General features: G+C 37.6%; 1 protein-coding gene across 1 annotated transcript in view; it reads left to right on the top strand.

Annotated features, from left to right (window-relative positions):
- LOC107678499 (disks large homolog 5-like) overlaps positions 1–19,648 on the top strand; it is a 67,157-nt gene extending 47,509 nt beyond the window's left edge. The window contains exons 18-34 of the mRNA XM_016473778.1: positions 36–156; positions 1,793–1,937; positions 2,875–2,999; positions 3,102–3,191; positions 4,748–4,916; positions 9,204–9,366; positions 9,898–10,031; positions 10,124–10,288; positions 10,969–11,152; positions 12,293–12,441; positions 13,134–13,304; positions 14,440–14,636; positions 14,734–14,877; positions 15,652–15,779; positions 16,026–16,135; positions 18,317–18,426; positions 18,653–19,648. Coding sequence (XP_016329264.1) covers positions 36–156; positions 1,793–1,937; positions 2,875–2,999; positions 3,102–3,191; positions 4,748–4,916; positions 9,204–9,366; positions 9,898–10,031; positions 10,124–10,288; positions 10,969–11,152; positions 12,293–12,441; positions 13,134–13,304; positions 14,440–14,636; positions 14,734–14,877; positions 15,652–15,779; positions 16,026–16,135; positions 18,317–18,426; positions 18,653–18,756 — 2,409 coding nt within the window. The 3' untranslated portion in view covers positions 18,757–19,648. The remainder of the gene's footprint in view (positions 1–35; positions 157–1,792; positions 1,938–2,874; positions 3,000–3,101; positions 3,192–4,747; positions 4,917–9,203; positions 9,367–9,897; positions 10,032–10,123; positions 10,289–10,968; positions 11,153–12,292; positions 12,442–13,133; positions 13,305–14,439; positions 14,637–14,733; positions 14,878–15,651; positions 15,780–16,025; positions 16,136–18,316; positions 18,427–18,652) is intronic.
- The last annotated feature ends 1,807 nt before the right edge of the window (positions 19,649–21,455 follow it).

The raw sequence follows: 21,455 nt of genomic DNA, 5'->3' as shown, positions 1-21,455 counted from the left end.
CATTATCTAATGCTGTGTGTGCATGTGTTTGGCAGAGTTATTCAAATGAGGGTGACTCTGTGGAGCAGAGGGAGATGCTGTGTTCCTCTCCTAATCGACCTCACAGACACAGCGTGGGTTTTGTGCCTACAGCCTATAATGGAACCCTGCCTCCCAGTGAGTTAAACCTGCCCTAATCAGAGCTCGAGTCGCCCATGGTGCATTTCAATGTATCTCTTTAACAACACTCTCCTCTCTCTCTGCATTTGTTCTGAGGAGCACAGTTCATCTTTATTCCGATCAAGGCCGCCTACAAAATTAATGTTTTACTTAATTTTATGGTGAACTCAGTCCTGGAAAATTGAATTGCTCATTTATGATAATCATGTAGAATATGGTTCAACGAGCTTGTTGATTTATCGAATGAAACCCATTTATAATTTTCATCTTTGAATGTTCATGCTATTGCTTAGTATGAAAATGCAGGGCTCAATTTTATGCATTCATCTTTTTTTCCTGATTCTTTACTGCAGCATAAGGCTATTTTTATTGGTGAGCCCTGAAATGTGTCAGTTAGGTCTCATTTAATACAGTGACATATTTGCATTTTATTTTCTCATGTAAAGACGTTTGTGTCGAAACAGGACAAACCACTCTGGGTGCTGCTTGATGCCTCGGTCACGTGACTATACAGTTCACATGGGGTTTGTGTGATAATGAGGTCTATTTTTACTTGATTTGAATATTCAAGCTTTGGCCGTGATGGCTGCCTTCCGAGCTTCCCCGCCGTCTGCTCATCTGCCGCCCAGAGCAGCTGGCTTTACCGGTGGAACTCAGTTCTGAAGACAAGCAAAAGCCAAAGCGTGACATCAATACAGTACACTTGGTGCCTTATGTAGTTTTTAAAATATTTTTTATGGGAAATATTAGATATGTTAAATTTAACTATGATCCAACATGATCTACCATAAAAAGTTGCATACTTGTTAAAAAAAAAATTCCATATTTGTTGCTGCATGATTTTCCTCGTATTTCAAAAACGATTTCTTTAAATTTGGACATTTTCTACAGCATGCCAGGAAAACAAGTAATGTCTTATACAAACTATTTGAGCTTTACTGATGTACTGCTTTCATTCTTGTTGCACAAGTTATTTTAAGTTAAGGGTGGGCAATATGGCAAAAATATCATATCAAGTTTTTTTTTTCTTCAGGAAAATCACGATCCTTTATCATGTTGGTTTTACTATTTTGCAAGCTGTCTGAGCAGTACAGCCAAACTAATTTCCCTATTTTAAAAACAAAGCCTTACAAGGTAACAAAATATAAAATAAAAACGAATGACAGATATTTAGGCCAAAGGGGGCAAATCTTTGTGATTATTTTATTTATATTTGAAAATACAAATATTTTTCTTTAATTTAGAAAAAATATAGCGTTATGAAGTATAAACCAGCATTTGGTCCGAAACTAGCTAGTCAGCATATAAGTGACAGCATATAATTTAGGCTAAATTTGAAAACCCTGATTGCTATTATGCTGTCTTTAGTTTAAATGAACGAGTCAGCGGTAGACCATTGATGGACATTTTCTAAAGGGTTGGCACCTTTCAATTAGCCATAAATTCAAAAAATACTCTTAATTTTTCTCACAATTTTGACTTTGCTAACATCTTTTGACTGTGTGAGGAGAGCAGTAGCCACAATAATAGAGGCAGAAATGAAAGATGTGAGTGCAGCGGGCAGTGGAAGGGGAGTGTGTGTTTCTCATTTAAGTGTTTTATTGGTCATTATGTGGTTGTGTTTAAACTTCAGACTCAGCACATCGAAGACTGTCCCCCTGCTCTGCGGTAACGGCCGTTATGAAGAACCCCGTTTACATGGTGCGCAGTCATAGAGTTCACACTAACAACTGCCCTACTGTCGCCAACCAGATCAATCAGCAGCACACACACCCCAGGTACCACAGTTCCCACTGAGATAACCAACACTTACACACATATACTGTACTTCCACTGAAGACTGTACCTCCATCAAATATGGCAACTCTGTGGCAGTATCGACTTTTTCCATTCCATTTCCAATATTTGCCCCCTGGGTTTGATTTCCAGAACATTTGTTTTGCCTTCTTAAATGTATCAGTGTTGTCTTATGTCAAATACTTCAATTCAAGCAACTTCAGTCAATCAGAATATAGACCAATAAAGTCATCAAAAGTCATCTTTACACTCCAAATGTTGAATAGAAGCTGCATCTGACATGGCATGTTTATTTACACAGATTGTTTAATGCTGCTCAAAGGTGGCATACGTAGATTTACATGACAATTGTTTAATATAATGAAATTGCCTATATAATAAATCATAAAGAAAAACAGGAATTCATTACAGGGCAGAACTGCAATATTATGAGAAATCATTATCAAGAACTGTTTATGAATTAGTTTATTGCATTTTATGCATTAGAAAATGAAGACTTCACATTGGTTATCTTACGAAACAGGGATTTATTATTCACCGGCTGACTGCTTCTGATCAGCCATTGCATTCATACACTCACAACATAAAAATAAAATGCAAATGAAAATTGATGCAAAATAAGCAGATCTAAATGTATTGCCGCAATCAGCACCTTTCATTCATTTTAGTGGCATTTTTGCCCCAAGCCCGTTAATTTCTAACCCTGGAAGGTATCACTTTAATGCAGAACAAGTGCATCCTAAATGTGAGTTATTGCAGTTAATGATGTCATCAAACTTTTAATTACGTTGTGCTAAGTACATGTAGTCGTTGTAGGTCATAAACAGGGTAATAATTTAATCTGTCAAGAGAATAATTGTTCCTTCACCCCATGATGAGTGTTTGCTGATCTGGTGTGTTTCCTTCTCTCCATCTCAGTCCTCAGCATCAAGGGCATCTGAGTCTGGACCTAAGCCAGAAACGCTCCGCAGACTACTCTGACTCGTCCCGGAGCAGCCGGGCCTCACACGGCACCAACTCCCTGCCGTCCAGCTCTAGACTCGGTCAGTCTCTGTCTTTAATCAAATATATCATCTGTTCCCCTCACACAGTAACTATTGAGCTTAAATAGCGTGTGTATATTTTCTCCCTTTTGTATCCTGAAGGCTCATCAAATAATTTGCAGTATCGCACTGAAAGGATAAAGATTCCCTCCACGCCACGCTATCCTCGCTCAATGCTGGGCTCAGAAAGAGGTGAGCCTCCATTCATGAATCCAGCAGATCTGAAATGATCTTGGCTATGGTTGAACTGGAATAGTAACTTACCCCTTTGTACATATTATGTAGTATAGACTGTAGGCTTCATACTACAATAAACTTTTCATGTGTCATGTGACTTCTATGTGTTTAAATTTAGTTATTTATGAAATCTTTCTGAAATAAATGTATTTAGAGTTTTTAATCCAGTGTTGTCTTCCATACTGCAGTATGTAAAACTAAATAACCACCAGTAGCAGCAAAATGGTACAGGTAGTTAAAATGTCAGACTAAGCTAAATCAAGTAAAACATGTCAAGTAGAGAACACTTTGCACAAACAAGCCTGACATATGTGTATACTGAAATATTGGAAGCCTGAATAAATAACCTGAGGCAAAGAGTCTGCACTTAGAGGTGTGCATATAAAAGAGGTTTTCTTTCTGTAACTAATAGTGATTCATACATAAAATTTAAGTTTCTCTTCACGTTCAGCGTCAAATATAGACAAAGTAGTGGAAGTGAACTGTCCTTTATCCCAAAGTTTTCTTTTGTACAAGAATAGATCAATATAATGTATATTCATGGTATTTTTGTGATACTTTTTTGTGATTTTAAAATTAGCAAATATCGGCAGTGTGAAAATCTTGATGATTTTAATGTTTTATTCAGCAATTAAGCTATAAAGAGTGTGCCATTCAACTAATTTTGCCTTTATTTCTTGTTTCACAACTTGCGAGTATGAGAGTGTTAAGACTGAGGTCTTCCAATAGCTAAATCAATTTCTGATTTAAACTTCAGTAGCAAAATTGGCATTCAGGAATGTCCCTGTGTGGCCCTTTTCACAATCATTCAAAAGTTTGGGGTCGGTACTTTTTTTTATGGTTTTGAAAGAAGTCTCTTACACTCACCAAGGCTACACTTAGTTTACTAAAAATACTTAAAACAGTAATATTATGAAATATATTACTGTATATAAATTGTGATATATTTAAAAATGTCATTTATTCCTGTGTTTCGAAGCTGTATTTTCAGCATCATTACTCCAGTCTTCATTGTCACATGATTCTTCAGAAATCATTCTAATATGCTGATTTGCTGCTCAAGAAACATTTCGTATTATAATCAATGTTGAAAACAGCTGTATTACTTAATACTTTTGTGGAAACTGTGATTATATTTTTATATTTAAGATTATATTTAAGATTTTTTGAGAGAAAATTTAAAGTAAAAAAAAATAGCATGTATTTGTCATAAAAGTTGAATCATTGTAAATGGCTTGACTGTATTATTTTCATTAAAACACTGTAGTGTCTGTCTGTAAATATTGCTGTTTTACTATGTATTGTTATACTGTATGTTATTTTTAAGTACATTTTTGCTCTATATTACTTACAGTAAACATTGTGAGTCTAATTGGCCATGATGGCGAATGCATAAATATAGAGATATATATGGATTGTTGTCAAAAGGTGTCAAAATAGTTTCTTGTAAATGCGTGTTATTGTCACTGTAGAACCGATGCTGACTGTTGTTTCTCTGTGTTGTTCATCAGTGTCCCTGTCTCATTCAGAATGCAGCAGTCCCAGTCTCATCACGCCACCCCTGTCTCCTCTCAATCTGGAGACGTCCTCGTTCGCCTCCAGCCAGTCTCAGAGCTCCATCTCCACCCTGCCCAAGATCTCCGTCAGCCCTGTACCCACGGGAGAGCGGAGAAAAGACAGGTACACTCCCGCTGCCTCGAGTCCTTCCCGCCCCTTCATCATGTTGCCAAGCAACAGCTCAATCTTATCCACATACAGCAGCCTGGCAAACTCAGAAGCCCTTTATCTGACTCCAATAATTGGACTGTGCGTGAATATAAAATAATGTATGTTGAAGGATCAGTCGTTCATATCGTCACCGTCGCTCACTGCGTGAGGACTTATTTTAATCTGCACCGTCATATAAAATTCAGATCGACTTTTTAAGTGGAGTTTTGTAAACTAGGTCACTCATTCATTCCAGTTGTTCTTATGTATTTATTACAATTCTTCTCTACGTATTTGTCTTCCTCCAGAGTCCCTTGTGTGTGTCTCTCTCTTTCACAATCTGTTTTTCTCCTCTCTTCTTTGCTTCTCTGAATGTTTCAGATCTCTGTACCATAACCGATCCTTTCTGAGAATCCCTCTGGCTGCTAGGCCTAGGTTCTCCTCTCTCAGAAGCTTGAGGTTTGTTCCCTGCCAGTGACGCACAGGGAATGCCTGACAAACGTACTTGTTTGCTCCAAGTGGTTGGCTGTAGAAATCCCTGCTTCTCTGTGTTGTGTTAGCATACAGCCCAGGCTTTGTGTTAGTGGTGCTACTAGAAATATATTTACCACATGGAAATGCTGCATTACCAAAGTAAAATGGGTTGTGAAAGGCAGTTCATGATGACTCTTGCTGATTAGTCAACTAGTGTTCAGGCAACCCAAAGGCCAGTTATGAAAATGTTGTTTGAAAATTGTCCTCAATTACTCACCTTCATGTCATTCCAAACCAAGACTTTATTTCTTTGAAAGACAAATGAGTATATTTTTAATTAAATCTTAGTTATTTCTATCCCTCCACTGAAGAAACTTGCATAGAGATAAATGTAATCTATGTGATTAATTCACATAGATTACTTTTACCTTTAAAAGTAAAGTTTAATCCAAGTCTTCTAAAGAGATTGCTTTACATAAGATATAAAGTGATAAACATTAATCAACGCACATACATAAAGTAGAGTGTCAACCAACATGCAAGAACAAAACTCATTGGTCCTTGCGTGTCAAGTTCGGTTGAGCTTCTGTTTACCATATTGGATGTCCTCATATGTGTGATGATCAATGTTTATACATAAAAAAATCCTAATTGAATCTGTTCAGCATATAAAGTGACCATATCTCTACAAAATTTTTGATTCAACAATTCAGTTCATATGAATTACGAGTACAATCTCTCTATGTACATTTCGAAGCTTGAACATTTTAGTGGAATTTCAACTTTCAATGGAGGGACAGAAATCTCGTACTTTTCATAAAAATATATTTGATTGTGTTTTAAAGGGGACATAACTAGGGATGCACCGATACCACTTTTTCCAGTACTCGCCCCATATCGGCGTTTGGTATCGGGGCATTTTAACGAGTACGAGTACAGGAGACCAGTATCGGGCCCGATACCGATACCAGTATTGGTATCGGTGCATCCCTAGACATAACACACAAAGTTTCTGTCAGTCTCATTTTAATCTTAAGTACCTACCTTCATATCTCTGAAGAGTCGTTAGTTTTATTAGATTTATAAAAGACAGGTACAGCTTTACGCTTCTCTCCAAAAGCAGTCGAGCTCCTAGAGGCGTGCTGTGGGCGGAGCTAAAGAGTCACGAGCATGCAAAGCTTTTGCATAGCAATCGTCTGCAAGCTGTGACATCGACATAAAACAGGAACAAAAACTTTATTGAATTAAATTTTATTTAATTTGTTTATAAAACATTCATCACCGAAATGCCGGGAACAAACACACATGCGAAACTCCGTTGCTGCCCCGGAGAAACAAACTGCATCCACTGTTCCCTTAACACTGGGATCTTTGGGAGGCTGAACAAGGTTATCTTTCCCTCACAACCAAAAACACACTTCTTTGATGACATTCTTCTTGAGCAAGTCCTGTGCAGTGTTGCCGACGACTTCCATAACCCGAATGAGGCACGTTGATGGGCTGCTCTTGCTCTTGCTCTGGTTGATGTGCGCACGCTCTTCCGGGAGAAGTGCCCATACATAGAATTCCATCCTTTATGACATCAAGAAGAGCCATACTTGGAAAAAAAAACTTTCTGAATCTTATACGAACCCTGAAGGAGTGTATTTGGCACAGAAATACTCTTTCATACGTCCAACATGTTTTTTTTACTTTGGCCATGTTAAGCATGGGAATCCAACTCTTTAACAGTGTAAATAAGTCAGAATGCATGAAATAGCATTAGACCTCACCTTAAGAATGAACGGACATTATACATGTTTTGAATGACATGAGGGTGAGTAAATATGACAGAATTTTTATTTTTGTGTAAACTATCCCTTTAATACGACTACATGGAGGGGATCAGGTTTATAAATCTCTCTCAACATATTCCTTCAAGTGGAGTTTAATTGGGTGTTATTGAGTAATTTTTCCCTGCTGCTTCTAATTTACTTTTTTGATTAACCTGCTCAGCAAGAGATTCCCCATGAATGTTAAATCTGTACAGAGCAGGTTTAGGTGTTTTTGGAGTAAATGTGTACTTAAGTGCTTAAGGTTTTGGAGAGACATTTATGATTTGCATGTCAGTTTGGCTGCGCTCGTCCTGAAAAGATCCAGATTTTCCTCCAATCATTCAGTCAATTTATAGTGATACTCCAATCAGGATTTTTAGACATTTATTCAGGGCCTGAATTTCATTTTTGAAAATGGGCTGAATTCCCCTCTTAGGTGTCTCTTGTGAGAGAGGAAGCAGCTTTCACACAGGAGTCCGCTACTGATCCGTGGCTGTTTACCACAAACACAACATTTATCCATTATTGACTGTGAAACACAGTAGACTTTAATAATATGCATTTATGGTGTAATTACTACATTTTCATGTCAATCCATGTTCATATTTACTTGCAGGCAGCAAAAATAGACTCGGTGCGGTCCGAGTTCTAGTTCGAACACTGCTGCAGATCGACGCGCTGCTCCTGAACGCACTGCCGGACAGCAACGGTGTGCAGTGTGCGCGCTTTATTAATCCGTTAACATGAGCGCAGAAAAAATACTCACTGCAAACAGAGTAATGTGAACCTGGCATTATGTGTGCGCGCTGCGAGTGTGCATGAGCGCACGGTCTCCAGGAGAGTGTGAGCGCTGAATGGTTAAACACTGGCAAGAATTAAAAAGTAATGCAATTTATAAACTTTAGTGACGATGTGACACTGCATCGATTGTGCAAGTGACAATTCCTGTGTCAACTGTGCAGCTCGCTTATAGACAGACATTTGCGTATTTTGAGAGAGCGCGTGCGCGGTCATTCACTCTCGCTGTTTGTGAAATTACGTCTCACACAATGTTTTCAAATGACTTTATAAGTTATCTAATGAAGAAATATGAGTACCTCACCTTCAGCATTATAATGATTTCACCCGCGCCGGACAGAGACTGAGACGGTGCCTCTGCATGTCATGCCAAACCTCTCGTCAGCTTGAGATCGTTTTTTTTTGAGATCGGCCTTATTAGAGACCGCCGATCAAACATCCCAACGTGATTATCGGCCGATAGTGATTGGTAGCCGATCAATCGGAGCAACCCTAATTGTAACCACTCTAAGTTCGTCTGCCTTGGGAAAGCTAGCATGTCTCCGACATAGTGATAACACTCATTGCCTTCTCTAGTGCAGCTCAACCAGGTCTCATCCCATTCGTCGATATTTGTGATATCACAAATCCCGGAAAATATGCGTTGTAGTCCAAACGAGTCGTTCGTTGTAGTTTTTGATAAGTGATTTCTGTTAAATAAAATATCTCCTTTTGAAGTGGACTTGTGATCTTTTTTTATGCTCAAACAGCAACATTACAGACTAACTGAAGTTGAAAAAGTGAAAAAGCATAATAGGACCGCTTTAAAGGCTTTTTTTGTTTGGGTGGTAAATCAGGCATTTGTACATGCATATTTAAATATTTAAGTTAGGAGAATTAGGAGGAGGGAGGAGGAGTTAGGAGGAGGAGAATAAATGTATGACCTTCTGGATATTTTATTGAAGTCCTATATGCACACTCCCTCTGCTCTCTACCCTGTTTGCGTGCCTGTGTGGCAGTTAGTACTTCAAACTGCCAGTTCAGTAAATGTCTCTTGCTGTACACCCACCTGCATGGTTCTCCTCTGTCGCAGTATTTCAGCATCTACCGTGGTTAAAGCCCTGCAGACCAACTTCTATCTCGGCTGCTAATTATCTCTGATCTTGAAACTCACCCACATTTATCGCTCTGGCAGGCCATACTTGGAGGAGCCTCGGAATGTCATTGTGCACAAAGGGGCGGAGCCTCTCGGCATCTCCATCGTGGGTGGAGAGAATGGAGGAATCTTTGTCTCCAAGGTGACCGGCGGCAGCATCGCACACCAGGCTGGACTGGAGTATGGAGACCAGCTACTGGAGGTTAGCATTAGCGCATCAATAACCCAAATGGGCTTTGAGAGAAAAGGATAGGAAAATGGAAGGTTTGTCAAATTATTTTTTTACTTGCCTTATTTACATTTTTAGGGCAAATTTAAATTCATGACCAGTCATTATTTTAATATACAGCCCAATTAGAGGGTGCCACATATTTAAATAGGGTTTCTATCCACATTGTTTCTATATTTCACACTTCATATGGAGGACCATCACACCCCAGGACATTTTATTTTGTTTATATAATTTAATTTTATGCAATTCTATGCACTTACTTTATGCATTTTATGCGCTTTTATTATATGCGATTATATACACTTTTTAATGCCATTTTATGCAATTTTGTACAGTTTTTTTATTTTATTCTATGCACTTATTTTTAAAATTTATTTTATGCAGTTTTAATACAGTTTAGCTGGACAGGATTTCTTTTTTTGAGATCAGTAAAGCTGCATGCCATGTCAGCTACTAATATGCATCATGCAACTCAAATAGATTTTTGTTTCTTTCTCTCAGTATAATGGGATAAACCTGCGCAATGCCACCGAGCAGCAAGCACGGCTCATCATTGGCCAGCAGTGTGACACCATCACGATTATGGCCCAGTACAACCCACACATGTATCAGCTCGGCAACCACTCTCACTCCAGGTACAGCCCTTTTCCCTTTTCATTTAGCTCCGGTGAATGCAGGTTTGATCACAAAACGGAGTTGGTTTATTCTTGGCCATGTTGTTCCATAGTTCCCGCTTGGAGCCAGTGAGCACTCAGTCTACCCCGCAGGGCAGTGAAGCCGCCACCCCAGATAACCACTCCACCATAGACACCCTGAGTGAACAGGATGAAGGCACGCTCACCCCATCCTCCAAACAGACGACACCCACCACCAGTCCCAGCAGCTTCATCAGGTACTGCTCAAATGCATTCAGTGAACTGCCTTGCTGTCTACTGCCTAGATAGCAGATGGATTTTAAGACCGCATTCTGACTGAATGTAATCACATAAATGACAGATTTGGAATGCTCTACAAAGACATAAACTCAAAAGTGTTTTTACTCGGAAGAGGTTTTTTAATTTTCACATTGATGGAAAAATTACAAGGTTAAAATATGCCAGAAAATGAAATGTAGGCATGATTGAAACATACACCAAGATTAAAAACATGCATTTAGAAAAGAGAGATTTTTAATTAAATACATTTTAATTTAATACTGACTTTAACATGTTACTAAGCTAATCTTTTGATACTCTAGTATATTTATAAATATGCATTGCACACAGATATTGGATAAAAAAAAAATATAGATTTTTTTTTTGTTGGTACTTTTTTATTGAAAAATTAATAGGTATATTTAGAATCATCACACTTATACCACCATCTTAGATGAATTTTTACACCGAGCTTGTTGCAAAGCATTCTTTGGAATGCCTTCTCTTGGAAGGATATGTGCAATGCTTTACAGAAATATTTTGTTCCTCTTCTCAAAGGAAGCATAAATATGCAGCTTACCTTTTGGAAAAACCAGGGTAACACAACACGAAATCCATGACTTTGGGTGACCAGACTGTTTCTGCTCTTGAATGTCAGGATGTCTTCTGAGAGTTCCAAGAAAGTTCCAGAGCCTCGCTTGGTAACGGTGAGGAAGACTCAGGGGGAGCTGGGCATTCAGCTGTGTGGAGGAAACCTGCGGGGGATCTTTGTGGAGAGGCTGGAAGAGGACAGTCCTGCCAGAGGAGCGGATGGTCTTGTTCCTGGAGACATGATACTTGAGGTAAATGGAGCTCACTGCTCTGTCTATGTAGTGCTTTTAGGGGACTAGTGTGAACAGGAATGGCGAGACAGCAGTTCTTTGTAAGACAAATAAGAATTACTTCCTTTTTTTTAGTTTTTTGGGAGTGAGTTTTTATGCTTTGCACTGACTAATACACTTTTAGTGACAGCCCTAAGTGTTACAATCAAGTCAAGACTAACAGGTTTCCGGAAGCAGCTTAACATTGGCACAGTTAGACTTTTAAGCTGAACATTATGTTTTAGCTTTCTACTCTATATAGTGCTGCAGCGATGACACATTTCACCCTCGTTCCCTTGACAAAAAGCCAACTGGAATTTTTTCCGATTCTTTCGGATTAGTGCAGAAAGTAAGCTCTGTGACCAACAAAAGTTATGATTCTTACACATTTTGTTCATCAAGATAATCTTCACAAATGAACAAAACCTTTATTAATTTAAAGCATAAATACAGTGAGTAAGCTAAGTTAGGCTATAAATGAACTACACCACGATCACACAATTTCAATGTCACCATCACTAATCTTCCAATAACTCTTGTAGCTTCTGTTTAAAATGTACAAGTAGTAATGTTTAAGTTAGAATAGTTTGCATGAGCACATGTCTAAAAAATGTAAAAATAAATTCCTCACTTGTTTTAGGGTTTTAGGACTCCTTGCCGCAATCTTATTTGCTAGCATTTATTACAGCCTCATCCACTGCCTGTATTGTTGTCCTCTAATTCAAATGTCAGTATGCTTTCTTAACAATGTTTTTTATTGATCACTTTGCTTTTTAATGCATGGAGTGAAATTGGTAATATCCCATTCCTGGCATGGATATATTCAGACCTGTGTCAGCCATGGCAACAGCACTTTTTTGCTTCACTAAGACAAAGCAAAGAAGTCATTGTGTTTCGCTTCAAGTTATATTAGATATGGAATGGAAATCTATCAGGAACCCTTAAAATTGATGCCTGTAATTTTTTTTTTCCTAACAACTGTTAAAATAGTTATTCCCAGTATAATTCATTTACAGTGATTTAGAAGCTACAAACTTTCTTTCCTTTTTTGGTTAAATTTTTGAGATTGGATATTTAAACTAAATGTGATTGCACCCTTTCGATTGTTTTTTGTTCATCCAGTATGGCTCAGTCAGCATGAAGAATAAGACTGTGGAGGAGGCGTACCTGGAAATGCTGAAGCCTGCGGAAACAGTGACATTCAGAGTCCAGCATCGTCTGGATGAGTTCAACAAGGTGAAGGACGCTCCTGGAGATGGATTCTATATCAGGTACAGCATGGTCTCATCGGCATTGACATGCATCTCCATTCACGGCCACTTACCGCTTCCCTAGAGCCAAATGCCAGTGTTTGGGCCTTGTGTGTGCTGCTCTAAATATAGATATGTGAGAAAACTGCTGCAATGGGAATCTTTTAATCTCTTTAATTATGTTTAGGATGGAGGGTGAGATATTGTATCTGGCGGTGAAGACTGTATCACCAAATCTCCATAATTTGTGTTCTATAATCGTAGCTGTGGTAATTAGACGGTTGGAGACAGAGATGCATTGTGTCTGCGCGGTGGAAAAAGAATAATGGAAGAGAGCTGTTCAGAAATAGCCATGTTTGTCTTTGCAAATTAAATTCTGTGGCCCGCAGCTGTTGCAGGCGCTTTTTATGCCTGCGCTCCCATGATGTCACGGGCAGTAAATAATCTCCGTCAATCCGCATGTCATGAATGAGCAGGGATGAGGAGTTATGGGTGGCTGCTAAAAGCTGCCTTGTGCTACTCCCAGGAATGAAGGATCGGCTCTGTCCTGGCCTCTTCCTGAATTTTTCATTCGTTCTTTCCTTCCTTTATTTTTCTTTGTCTTCTGGACTCTTTTCATTTGTCTCGTATTACCTCATTCTTGCAGCTGCCACAGTCTTTTCATGTATAATGCTGTCACTTGTTGAATTATTCATGTTTTCTTTCTCTTCCAGAGCACTTTATGACCGAGTGGCTGAGACTGAGCTCGACCTCTCTTTTAAGAAAGACGACATCCTCTATGTGGATGACACACTACCAAATGGCAACTTCGGCACCTGGATGGCCTGGCAACTTGATGAAAATGCACAAAAAATTCAAAGAGGCCAGATCCCTAGCAAATATATGTGAGTCACATTCTTAGACACGATCTTTAGAAAGCATCATATTATTAATACTTTTATTTTAATTAGTACTTTTTTGACAGTAAAGACATAATGTTATAAAAGATTCTATTTTAGATAAATGCTTTTCTTCAAACTTCAAAAAAAAAAAAAATAAAATCCTGTAAAAAAAAAAAAGAAAAAAAGAAAAACACACTTCCACACTTTGTATGCTTCATTACGCAGCACAGCAGTTTTCAAATATTAATAAAAAGAAGAAATGTTTCTTGAGCACCAAATCAGCTTATTAGCATGATATCTGAAGGATCATATGACAGTGAAGACTGAAGTAATGATGCTGAAAATTCAGCATTGCCCTCACAGGAATAAAATATATTTTTAAATATATTAAAATGGAAAACAGTTAGTTAGTTTAAATTATAATTATATTTTACAATATTATTGTTTTACTGCATAATAAATAAATAAATGGTGAACATAAGACACCCTTTTTTCCCAAAAAATTATATAAAAAAAAAAAAACTACTGACCGAAAACTTTTGAATGCTAGTGTATAAATATTGGCTGACATTTGGCCCTTTTTTTTTTTTCTTTCTTTTTTTGCATCAGCTGATAACCATTCCCACTTGGCTGATTACATTTTTTTTTATGCTATTATTATATAATTTTATATTTTATTAATTTACATGAGTATTAAGTGAATATGTGGTAATGTTTAGAGTTAGTGTTTAATTTCAGCAATCTTGAGTACAAATTGCGGTCATTAAAATGTATTATGTATAAATTGCCACATACTAGATTTATAGTTTCTGATTTCATTCAACCACTAGTTAGAAGCAACTTGATGCAACTGAATTCATGTGTTTAGAATAAAGCATACGCTTACCTCAGACACAAAAATGTGTGCATACATAGGTTCTGGCTAGTTTTTAAAGGGGTCATATGGATTTGAGACTTTAGTCTTTGCAACTTCAGGGATCTTATCTATGCACAATCAGCTTGTAACATTCCAGAGAGAAAGGAAAACTTGAAATCGCATCATATGACCTCTTTAAATTAACTGAATAACAGGAGGTAACAGTATGAAAACATACAGACGACCGCAGTTGTGTAACCTGGACTCATGTTCTGCTTGTAGGATGGATCAGGAGTTCTACCGCAGACACAGTATGATGGAACTGAAGGACGAGACGGGCTCCAGTAAGACCCTCTCCGCAGCCGCACGCAGATCCTTCTTCCGCAGGAAACAGAAGCACAAAAGTAGCAGCTCCAAAGATGGGAAAGACGTCGTAGCCTTAGACGCAATCAGCACAGACTCTATTCCATTCTTAGATGGTGAGACTCTCCAGTTTCCCATAATGCAGTGCTGCTGAAATTAGCATTTTGATGAGATTGTTGTTGACCCTGTTTGTTTTTTTTGGGATGTGGACAGATTTTGTGAGTCTGGCCTATCAGAGAGTGCAGAAGATCGACTGCACGTCTCCCAGACCGGTGCTGATCCTCGGCCCGTTGGTGGATCCGGTTAAAGACATGCTGGTCAAAGAATCCCCCGAGAAATTCAGCAGATGCGTGCTTGGTAATTGTCCACTAGTTTTTAACTGCAGTGTGATCTCTGTTGAAATTATCTTCGTAATCCTAGTATACGGTTAACAATTTATGCTTGATGGCATTGAGATTCATCAGTACTTGTATCTGACTGACACCGCCCTCATATACAGATATCAATATAACTGATTTTTTCAGTGTATGAAAGCAAATAATTGAAGACACTTCAGGCATTTTAGTTGGCCAATTGAATGCTGCTGTTTACTACAGCTACAAAGATAATCTATACATTAACTCTATGAGCGAATTTAGCCGTTTTCTTAGTCTTTTCTGTAATAGACAGCACAGTCATTTATAGACAACAGCATTATCAAATACTTTTATACTAATATCAAAAGTACCTGTACTTCTTTGAAGGGTCATTACTAAAACAATAAATTATATAACAACACCTGACTTTTGCAATGTTGTTATTATCTAAAACTAATAAAAATAAATGTTCTGAATAGTTATTTGGGGAAAACTTAATGTTCACTTAGTTAAATAGACTTAGTACGAGCTGTAATTTTATTTGAATTTGTTAATATTGAACTTTATAAAGGACTGTGTTTAAGTGCATATTAGTTTTTGCTGTGGTAACAAAATTGATATCTAGAAACTGGAAAATTCTCTGGTATTACTATCAGATCATTTTGGTATTGTGAAAACTTATGATAATAATCAGTAATGGATAAATGAGACTGGTTCAGTCTAATGATGGTGTTGAATATGAGTGTGCTGAGCTTTGTTTGTTCTGCTCATCCAGAGGTGATGAAGGCGTCCCAGCAGGCCATCGAGCGCGGAGTGAAAGACTTTCTCTTCATCGACTACAAACGGAGGAGTGGCCATTTTGATGTGACTACTGTTGCCTCCATCAAGGAGATCACAGACAAGGTTTGTCCACGCATCTCAGTCAATGTTTTATCATGTTCATTTGAGATAATATAGCCCTTAATAATAAGCTAAACTCTGATAAATATCTTTTAATTAGATTAGTATCAAGAGCTAAGGCTCATGTTTGTTGATTGTGCTTGCAGGATTGCTGTCAGCAAGCTCTTGTTTCTCTGTTTGCAGTCGCTCATGCTGTATATGTGTAACATGACTCAGACCTGTTCTGTGCTGTGTCGTTCTCTCTCGTAGGACTGTCACTGTTTGCTTGACATTGCACCTCACGCTATCGAACGGCTTCACAGCGTTCACATTTACCCAATCGTCATTTTCATTCGCTACAAAAACGCAAAGCAGATAAAGTAAGTGTCCACATCCCTCTTCACAAGTACTTCTCGAATATTTCAGCCAGTTAGAGAGCCAGCTGAGCTCTTGGGTGTCCTTGTGGGACCCGTCCAAACACACACACACACCCACACACACACACTCTCTGTTTAAGGCTCTCCTGGCACATTTGTACGCCAAGAAGTTCCTGTGCGCTCCCTCAGGGCCCCGGAGACATTTGGGAAATGGAGAGCAGTTTTACTGTGTAGGTTGCATTTGACTTGGAAGAACTGCTGTTAAATGGATGAACATCTTGGCTCACTTTTGCTGTAACGTTCCACAGATATAGGGCAAGATATACGTAGGCAGCCGCTTCACTCTTTTCTGTCTGTGTCTCTCTCCTTCACTCTTGCTCAAGGTTGTCCTCTGAAGACTGCTTTGTGAGACCCCCTGGCCAGTTTATCAGGAAAATACGAGGAAAATTAAAGCCGACTGTAGACTGTTAATATGCATATCACGGGTTCACAGCATACTGTACTGATAGCTCTCAGCTCTTAGGGGTGCGAGACTTAAAAGGACAATAAATCCCAGCTTTATTCTCCTGATAGTGCTGCATAACTGTGCCTTTAGTTCTCTTCAGCGCTTTCGTGTAGAGTTGTCAGAGCGCTAATGGTGCAAAGTCGTCCCAACAGAGGTTTTTAAATTGGCGATTTCCCAGAAGGATTAGAAAATCAAGCCTGCACTCGATCGCTATGAGGATTAATACAGGTCGTCTTTGACCTGCTGACTAGCACCTACTTAATATAAAGGCAACCCGAGTTAATCAGTCCTGCTCTCATTAGCACTCAGCATCATGGCATCACGTCATTTACAAAGACTTCATAGGCTCTTGCATTTCCTGGAATTCAGAAAGGCTGTCTATGAAAACTCACGTACACATACACCAGGGCTGGCATATTAAATATTCGCGATATGTTTGCCAGGATTCTGGACCAGTATAAAATAAAGCAATTATTATATATTACCATGATTTTAATAACATTTCTGAAGTCTCTTTGTGACATTTTCCATGTATTAAAATGTTTTAGGGAAAAAGAAAGAAAAAAAAAAACGATATATATATATATATATATGTGTATGTGTGTGTGTTATGTGTTGTTATATTGGTGCTTTAATAATTTAACATGGTTTAATCATTTATCATTTATTTGATGTTTTTTTTAATTTTTTTTTATTTTTACTATTAATTTTAATTTAATAGGTAAATAAGTAAATGTAATATAGGAAATCTAGTAAAAATGCATTATTATATTATATACATACCATTTTAACTACACATGCTCATACAGACAGCACCTGTCCCAGGAGGGTGATTACATACAGTGGGTACGGAAAGTATTCAGACCCCCTTAAATTTTTCACTCTTTGTTATATTGCAGCCATTTGCTAAAATCATTTAAGTTAATTTTTTTTCCTCATTAATGTACACACAGCACCCCATATTGACAGAAAAACACAGAATTGTTGACATTTTTGCAGATTTATTAAAATATTTCAGTTTTTCTTTTTTAATAAATCTGCAAAAATGTCAACAATTCTGTGTTTTTCTGTCAATATGGGGTGCTTTGTGTACATTAATGAGGAAAAAAAATTAACTTAAATGATTTTAGCAAATGGCTGCAATATAACAAAGAGTGAAAAATTGAAGGGGGTCTGAATACTTTCCGTACCCACTGTATACTTTAGACACCTATATATTTTTTTACTTTTATTTTTTATTTTATATGTAATATAAAAAAATTTATTGGAAACGAAGTTAAAAATTAAAATGTTAAAATGCAATATAAGAAATCTAGTGAAAATACAATATTATATATATCTACCACTTTTTTTACTTTTTTATTTTATTTTATCTTGCATCCCTTTTTTTTGCCCATTTAACACACACTGACACAGACGACACCTGTCACAGCCAGGTGTTTACAGATGTTCAGTTGTTTTGCCCTGCAGGAATCTATTTCTCGAGGGAGATACACACTTTTACTCCGTTTTCGTATTTAACAGCTGATGTCTTCATTTTGCAAGCGTTTTATTATTATGCACCGGTCCAAAATGTTGCTGCTTGAATCACGTTTGTCTCAAAAGAACAGTGTCATTGTGCCAGTTTAATCTTGTAATGTCATTATGTGTGAAGTCTGAATGACTGTTTCCCTGTGTAGAGAGCAGAAGGATCCAGTTTATCTGTGGGATAAAGTCTCTCAAAAACATTCCAAGGAGCAGTTTGAGATTGCACAGAAGATAGAGCAGGAATATAGCAAATTTTTCACAGGTTTGTTATTCTTATCTGCCTCTGTGTATGAATTGCCATTTGGGGGCAGTGAGATTTTTTTAAAGAAAGAAATTAATACTTTTATTCAGCAAGCACATATTAAATTGATCAAAAGAGTAAAGGCATTTATAATGTTACGAAAGATTTCTGTTTCAAATACATGCTGTTCTTTTGAACTTTCAATTCATGAAAGCTTGACTCGCTGTTGTTTGATGTTTCCTTACAGGTATCGTTCAAGGAGGCACCTTCCCTTACATTTGCACTCAGATCGTGACTATTGTGGATCAGGAACAGAGCAAAGTTCTGTGGACGCCACTGGGCTCCCCGTAGACTTACAAACACTAGACTTTATACACAACGCACGCAAAGGTACACTAACGTTACGAGCGTCACGTTAAGATAGTGATTCTTTTTTTTTTTTTGTCTATTAATTTTTATTACGTTATTAATTGCAACTTTTATTTGTATGTGTGTGTGTGTGTGTGTGTGTGTATGCAGATGCAGGACAATAGCACTGAAGTATTTGTTCATTTGGTTTCGGTCTTCCTGACGGACATGTAAAGTTTTAGCAATGCTGCATTTAAGACACTCGTTTACAGAGCAATCAGTCAGTGAATTGTTTTAACGTCTGCCTGAATGTGAAGTCCCTCATACAAGCAGCCCTGCACCAAAATGGTATGCGTGACACCCTCCCACGTCTGACATATCAGCTCAAGGACTGAATCCTCGTCTCATGGTTTAAGAGTCGTTTGTGGCCAAGTTTGTTGTGTAGATGTCAGTGAGCGTTGCTTTGAATCGTAGTGCTTATCTATGGAGCTGAGACCGATTCTATGGGCCAAATGGAAGTGCCTTTGGAGATCCACTGAGCGTATGACAATGGCATGAGGTGAAAGCCTGGTATTTAAACAGTAAAACTTCTCCGATTGCACTCCAGGGCTAGACAGACCACTGTGTACTATGAGATCTCGAAGCATTCTCATATTAGAGCTTATATTTAAAGAGAATATCCCATGTAACACTTGTACTCGTGCATACGAACTGAAGTACGGGCGCACATGTATGCGTATGCAATTTCATCAAAATATATAGAAATATATTTACTGTATTTTTACTAGGCTATAGTCCTAGGGGAGTGTGACGGAGTGTCACATCTTAGCAAATATTAGCATGTTTGTGTGTGTGTGTGCGAGAGAGCGAATGCACGTTTCTGTTCGTGTATGTTTGTCAGCATTAGGCAACACACCGATACACACCGTCTGTCTAGAGCAGCTGGATACTACTGAGTATTTGTAAAAAACAAAACAAAAGCAAAAAAAAAAAAAAAAACATCACGAAAAGAAAAGTTGCAGGGTAAACCTGAAATGGTTTTCTTAAATCGGTTTAAATGTTAGTGGTTTTTCATTGCTATTTAATTTTTTTTTAGTATTATTATTCAAGAGGCATGTTATGTCTCGTGCAGACCAGTAGCCCCATTAATGTTGTGCCAAAAATATGTAATTTTCTTTCGTTTTTCTGTTTTGCACTTCCAATGTTCTGAACTCTAAACAAATGACTGTTTGTAGGTTTCCAGTAGAATGGAAATGGGTACTATAATTTTTATTGTAAAATAATATTCATGTGTATCACTCCTGCTCCATACATTTCATTAACTGCCTTTTTTTAAGAAAAAAAGAGAAACACTGCATAAAAAGGGATTTCTTATTACATTTTCTTTTTCACAGCAAGATATCAGTCCACTGGGTTGAAATTAGACATTTTGTTAAAGTGAATCTAACACCTAACTATTATTCTGAATAGCTAGCATATGGTTTTACATGAGGGATTCATCACCACCTAGTATTTAGAACGATTAAAACACATTTACCGTTTCCATTGGGACTTCTTTTATTCTAAAAGAATGTGATTTGTATGAAAACGTCATTAATGCGAGAATAAAAGTCATTTTCTGTATCTCACAATGTCATTAAATGAACCACAATGGTGTGTGTGTGTGTGTGTGTGTGTTTGATTGATGGGTGAATTCATTGTGCTGCGGGCTGATCTCCATCATATTAAGGGTGTCATACAGCTGCTTCCGCAGCACTGGTTGCATCTATGGCAGATTGACATGTGCTGTTATTGAGTGTGGAGCTGTCCTATTTGTTGCTCCTCCTTGAAGCTGATGCACTGCGTCTAACCGTGGGGAAGATATGGTGTTAATTACTGGAACTAAGGTGAGCTCTCAAACAATAGCTGCGTCTATGGCTGTCAGCTGCTGTTTGGGGAGAATGGAGCTGTTAAACCTGATTCTGTATGACGTGATGTGACATTTTCTTATTTTTGCAAAACATTGTCAAAGAAAGTTGTTTAATCAGCTGATCGAGTAGAACACTACAGCACTGTGTCATTTGAACTTGCCTTGATGGCACTGAAAAGCACTGGTGAAGGCTATGTTGTGGCTTTTAGTGGATGTATTTCTGAATTATTCGTTATGCTAGTATAGATACACAGATGTAAAGATATGAAGAGTTCAGATGCAAAACCCTCTAAAAGCCATCTGAAATTTTCTTCCAAAATTAGCATTTTTATCAAGCTCCTATGTTTATGTTAAGTTATTTCACTTTAATGGCAATGAGAATAAACTATTCAATGACATTAAAGTGAATTAACTGAACATAAACACAGCAGCCAATTAAAAATGCAAATTTTAAAGGAAATTTTCAGATGGCTTTTAGAGGGTTTTGCATCTGAACTCTTCATATATACTGTAGATATACAGAGAGATGTAGATTAGATAGATGTAGCTATAGATAGATAGATGTAGGTATAGACAGACAAATAAGTGGATGCAAATATAGCGCAGATAGATGGATGTAGATATGGATACAAACTAGATACACATTTATCACATTTTAAGTAATTTAATCTACTGTGAACAAACATCTGTTCATGAAATTAATATGAACCTAATTTAATAAATGCTGTAATATAGTTGTTCATTTTAGCTGAAGTTACCTAATGCATTAACTAATATTGACAAACTGTCCCAT

This window comes from Sinocyclocheilus anshuiensis, unplaced genomic scaffold (assembly GCF_001515605.1).
Source record: "Sinocyclocheilus anshuiensis isolate Anshui unplaced genomic scaffold, SAMN03320099.WGS_v1.1 scaffold536, whole genome shotgun sequence".
In the NCBI taxonomy this organism is placed as follows: domain Eukaryota; kingdom Metazoa; phylum Chordata; class Actinopteri; order Cypriniformes; family Cyprinidae; genus Sinocyclocheilus; species Sinocyclocheilus anshuiensis.
The sequence above is the reverse complement of the archived record's forward strand: the minus strand, read 5'-3'. Positions and strand labels throughout refer to the sequence as shown.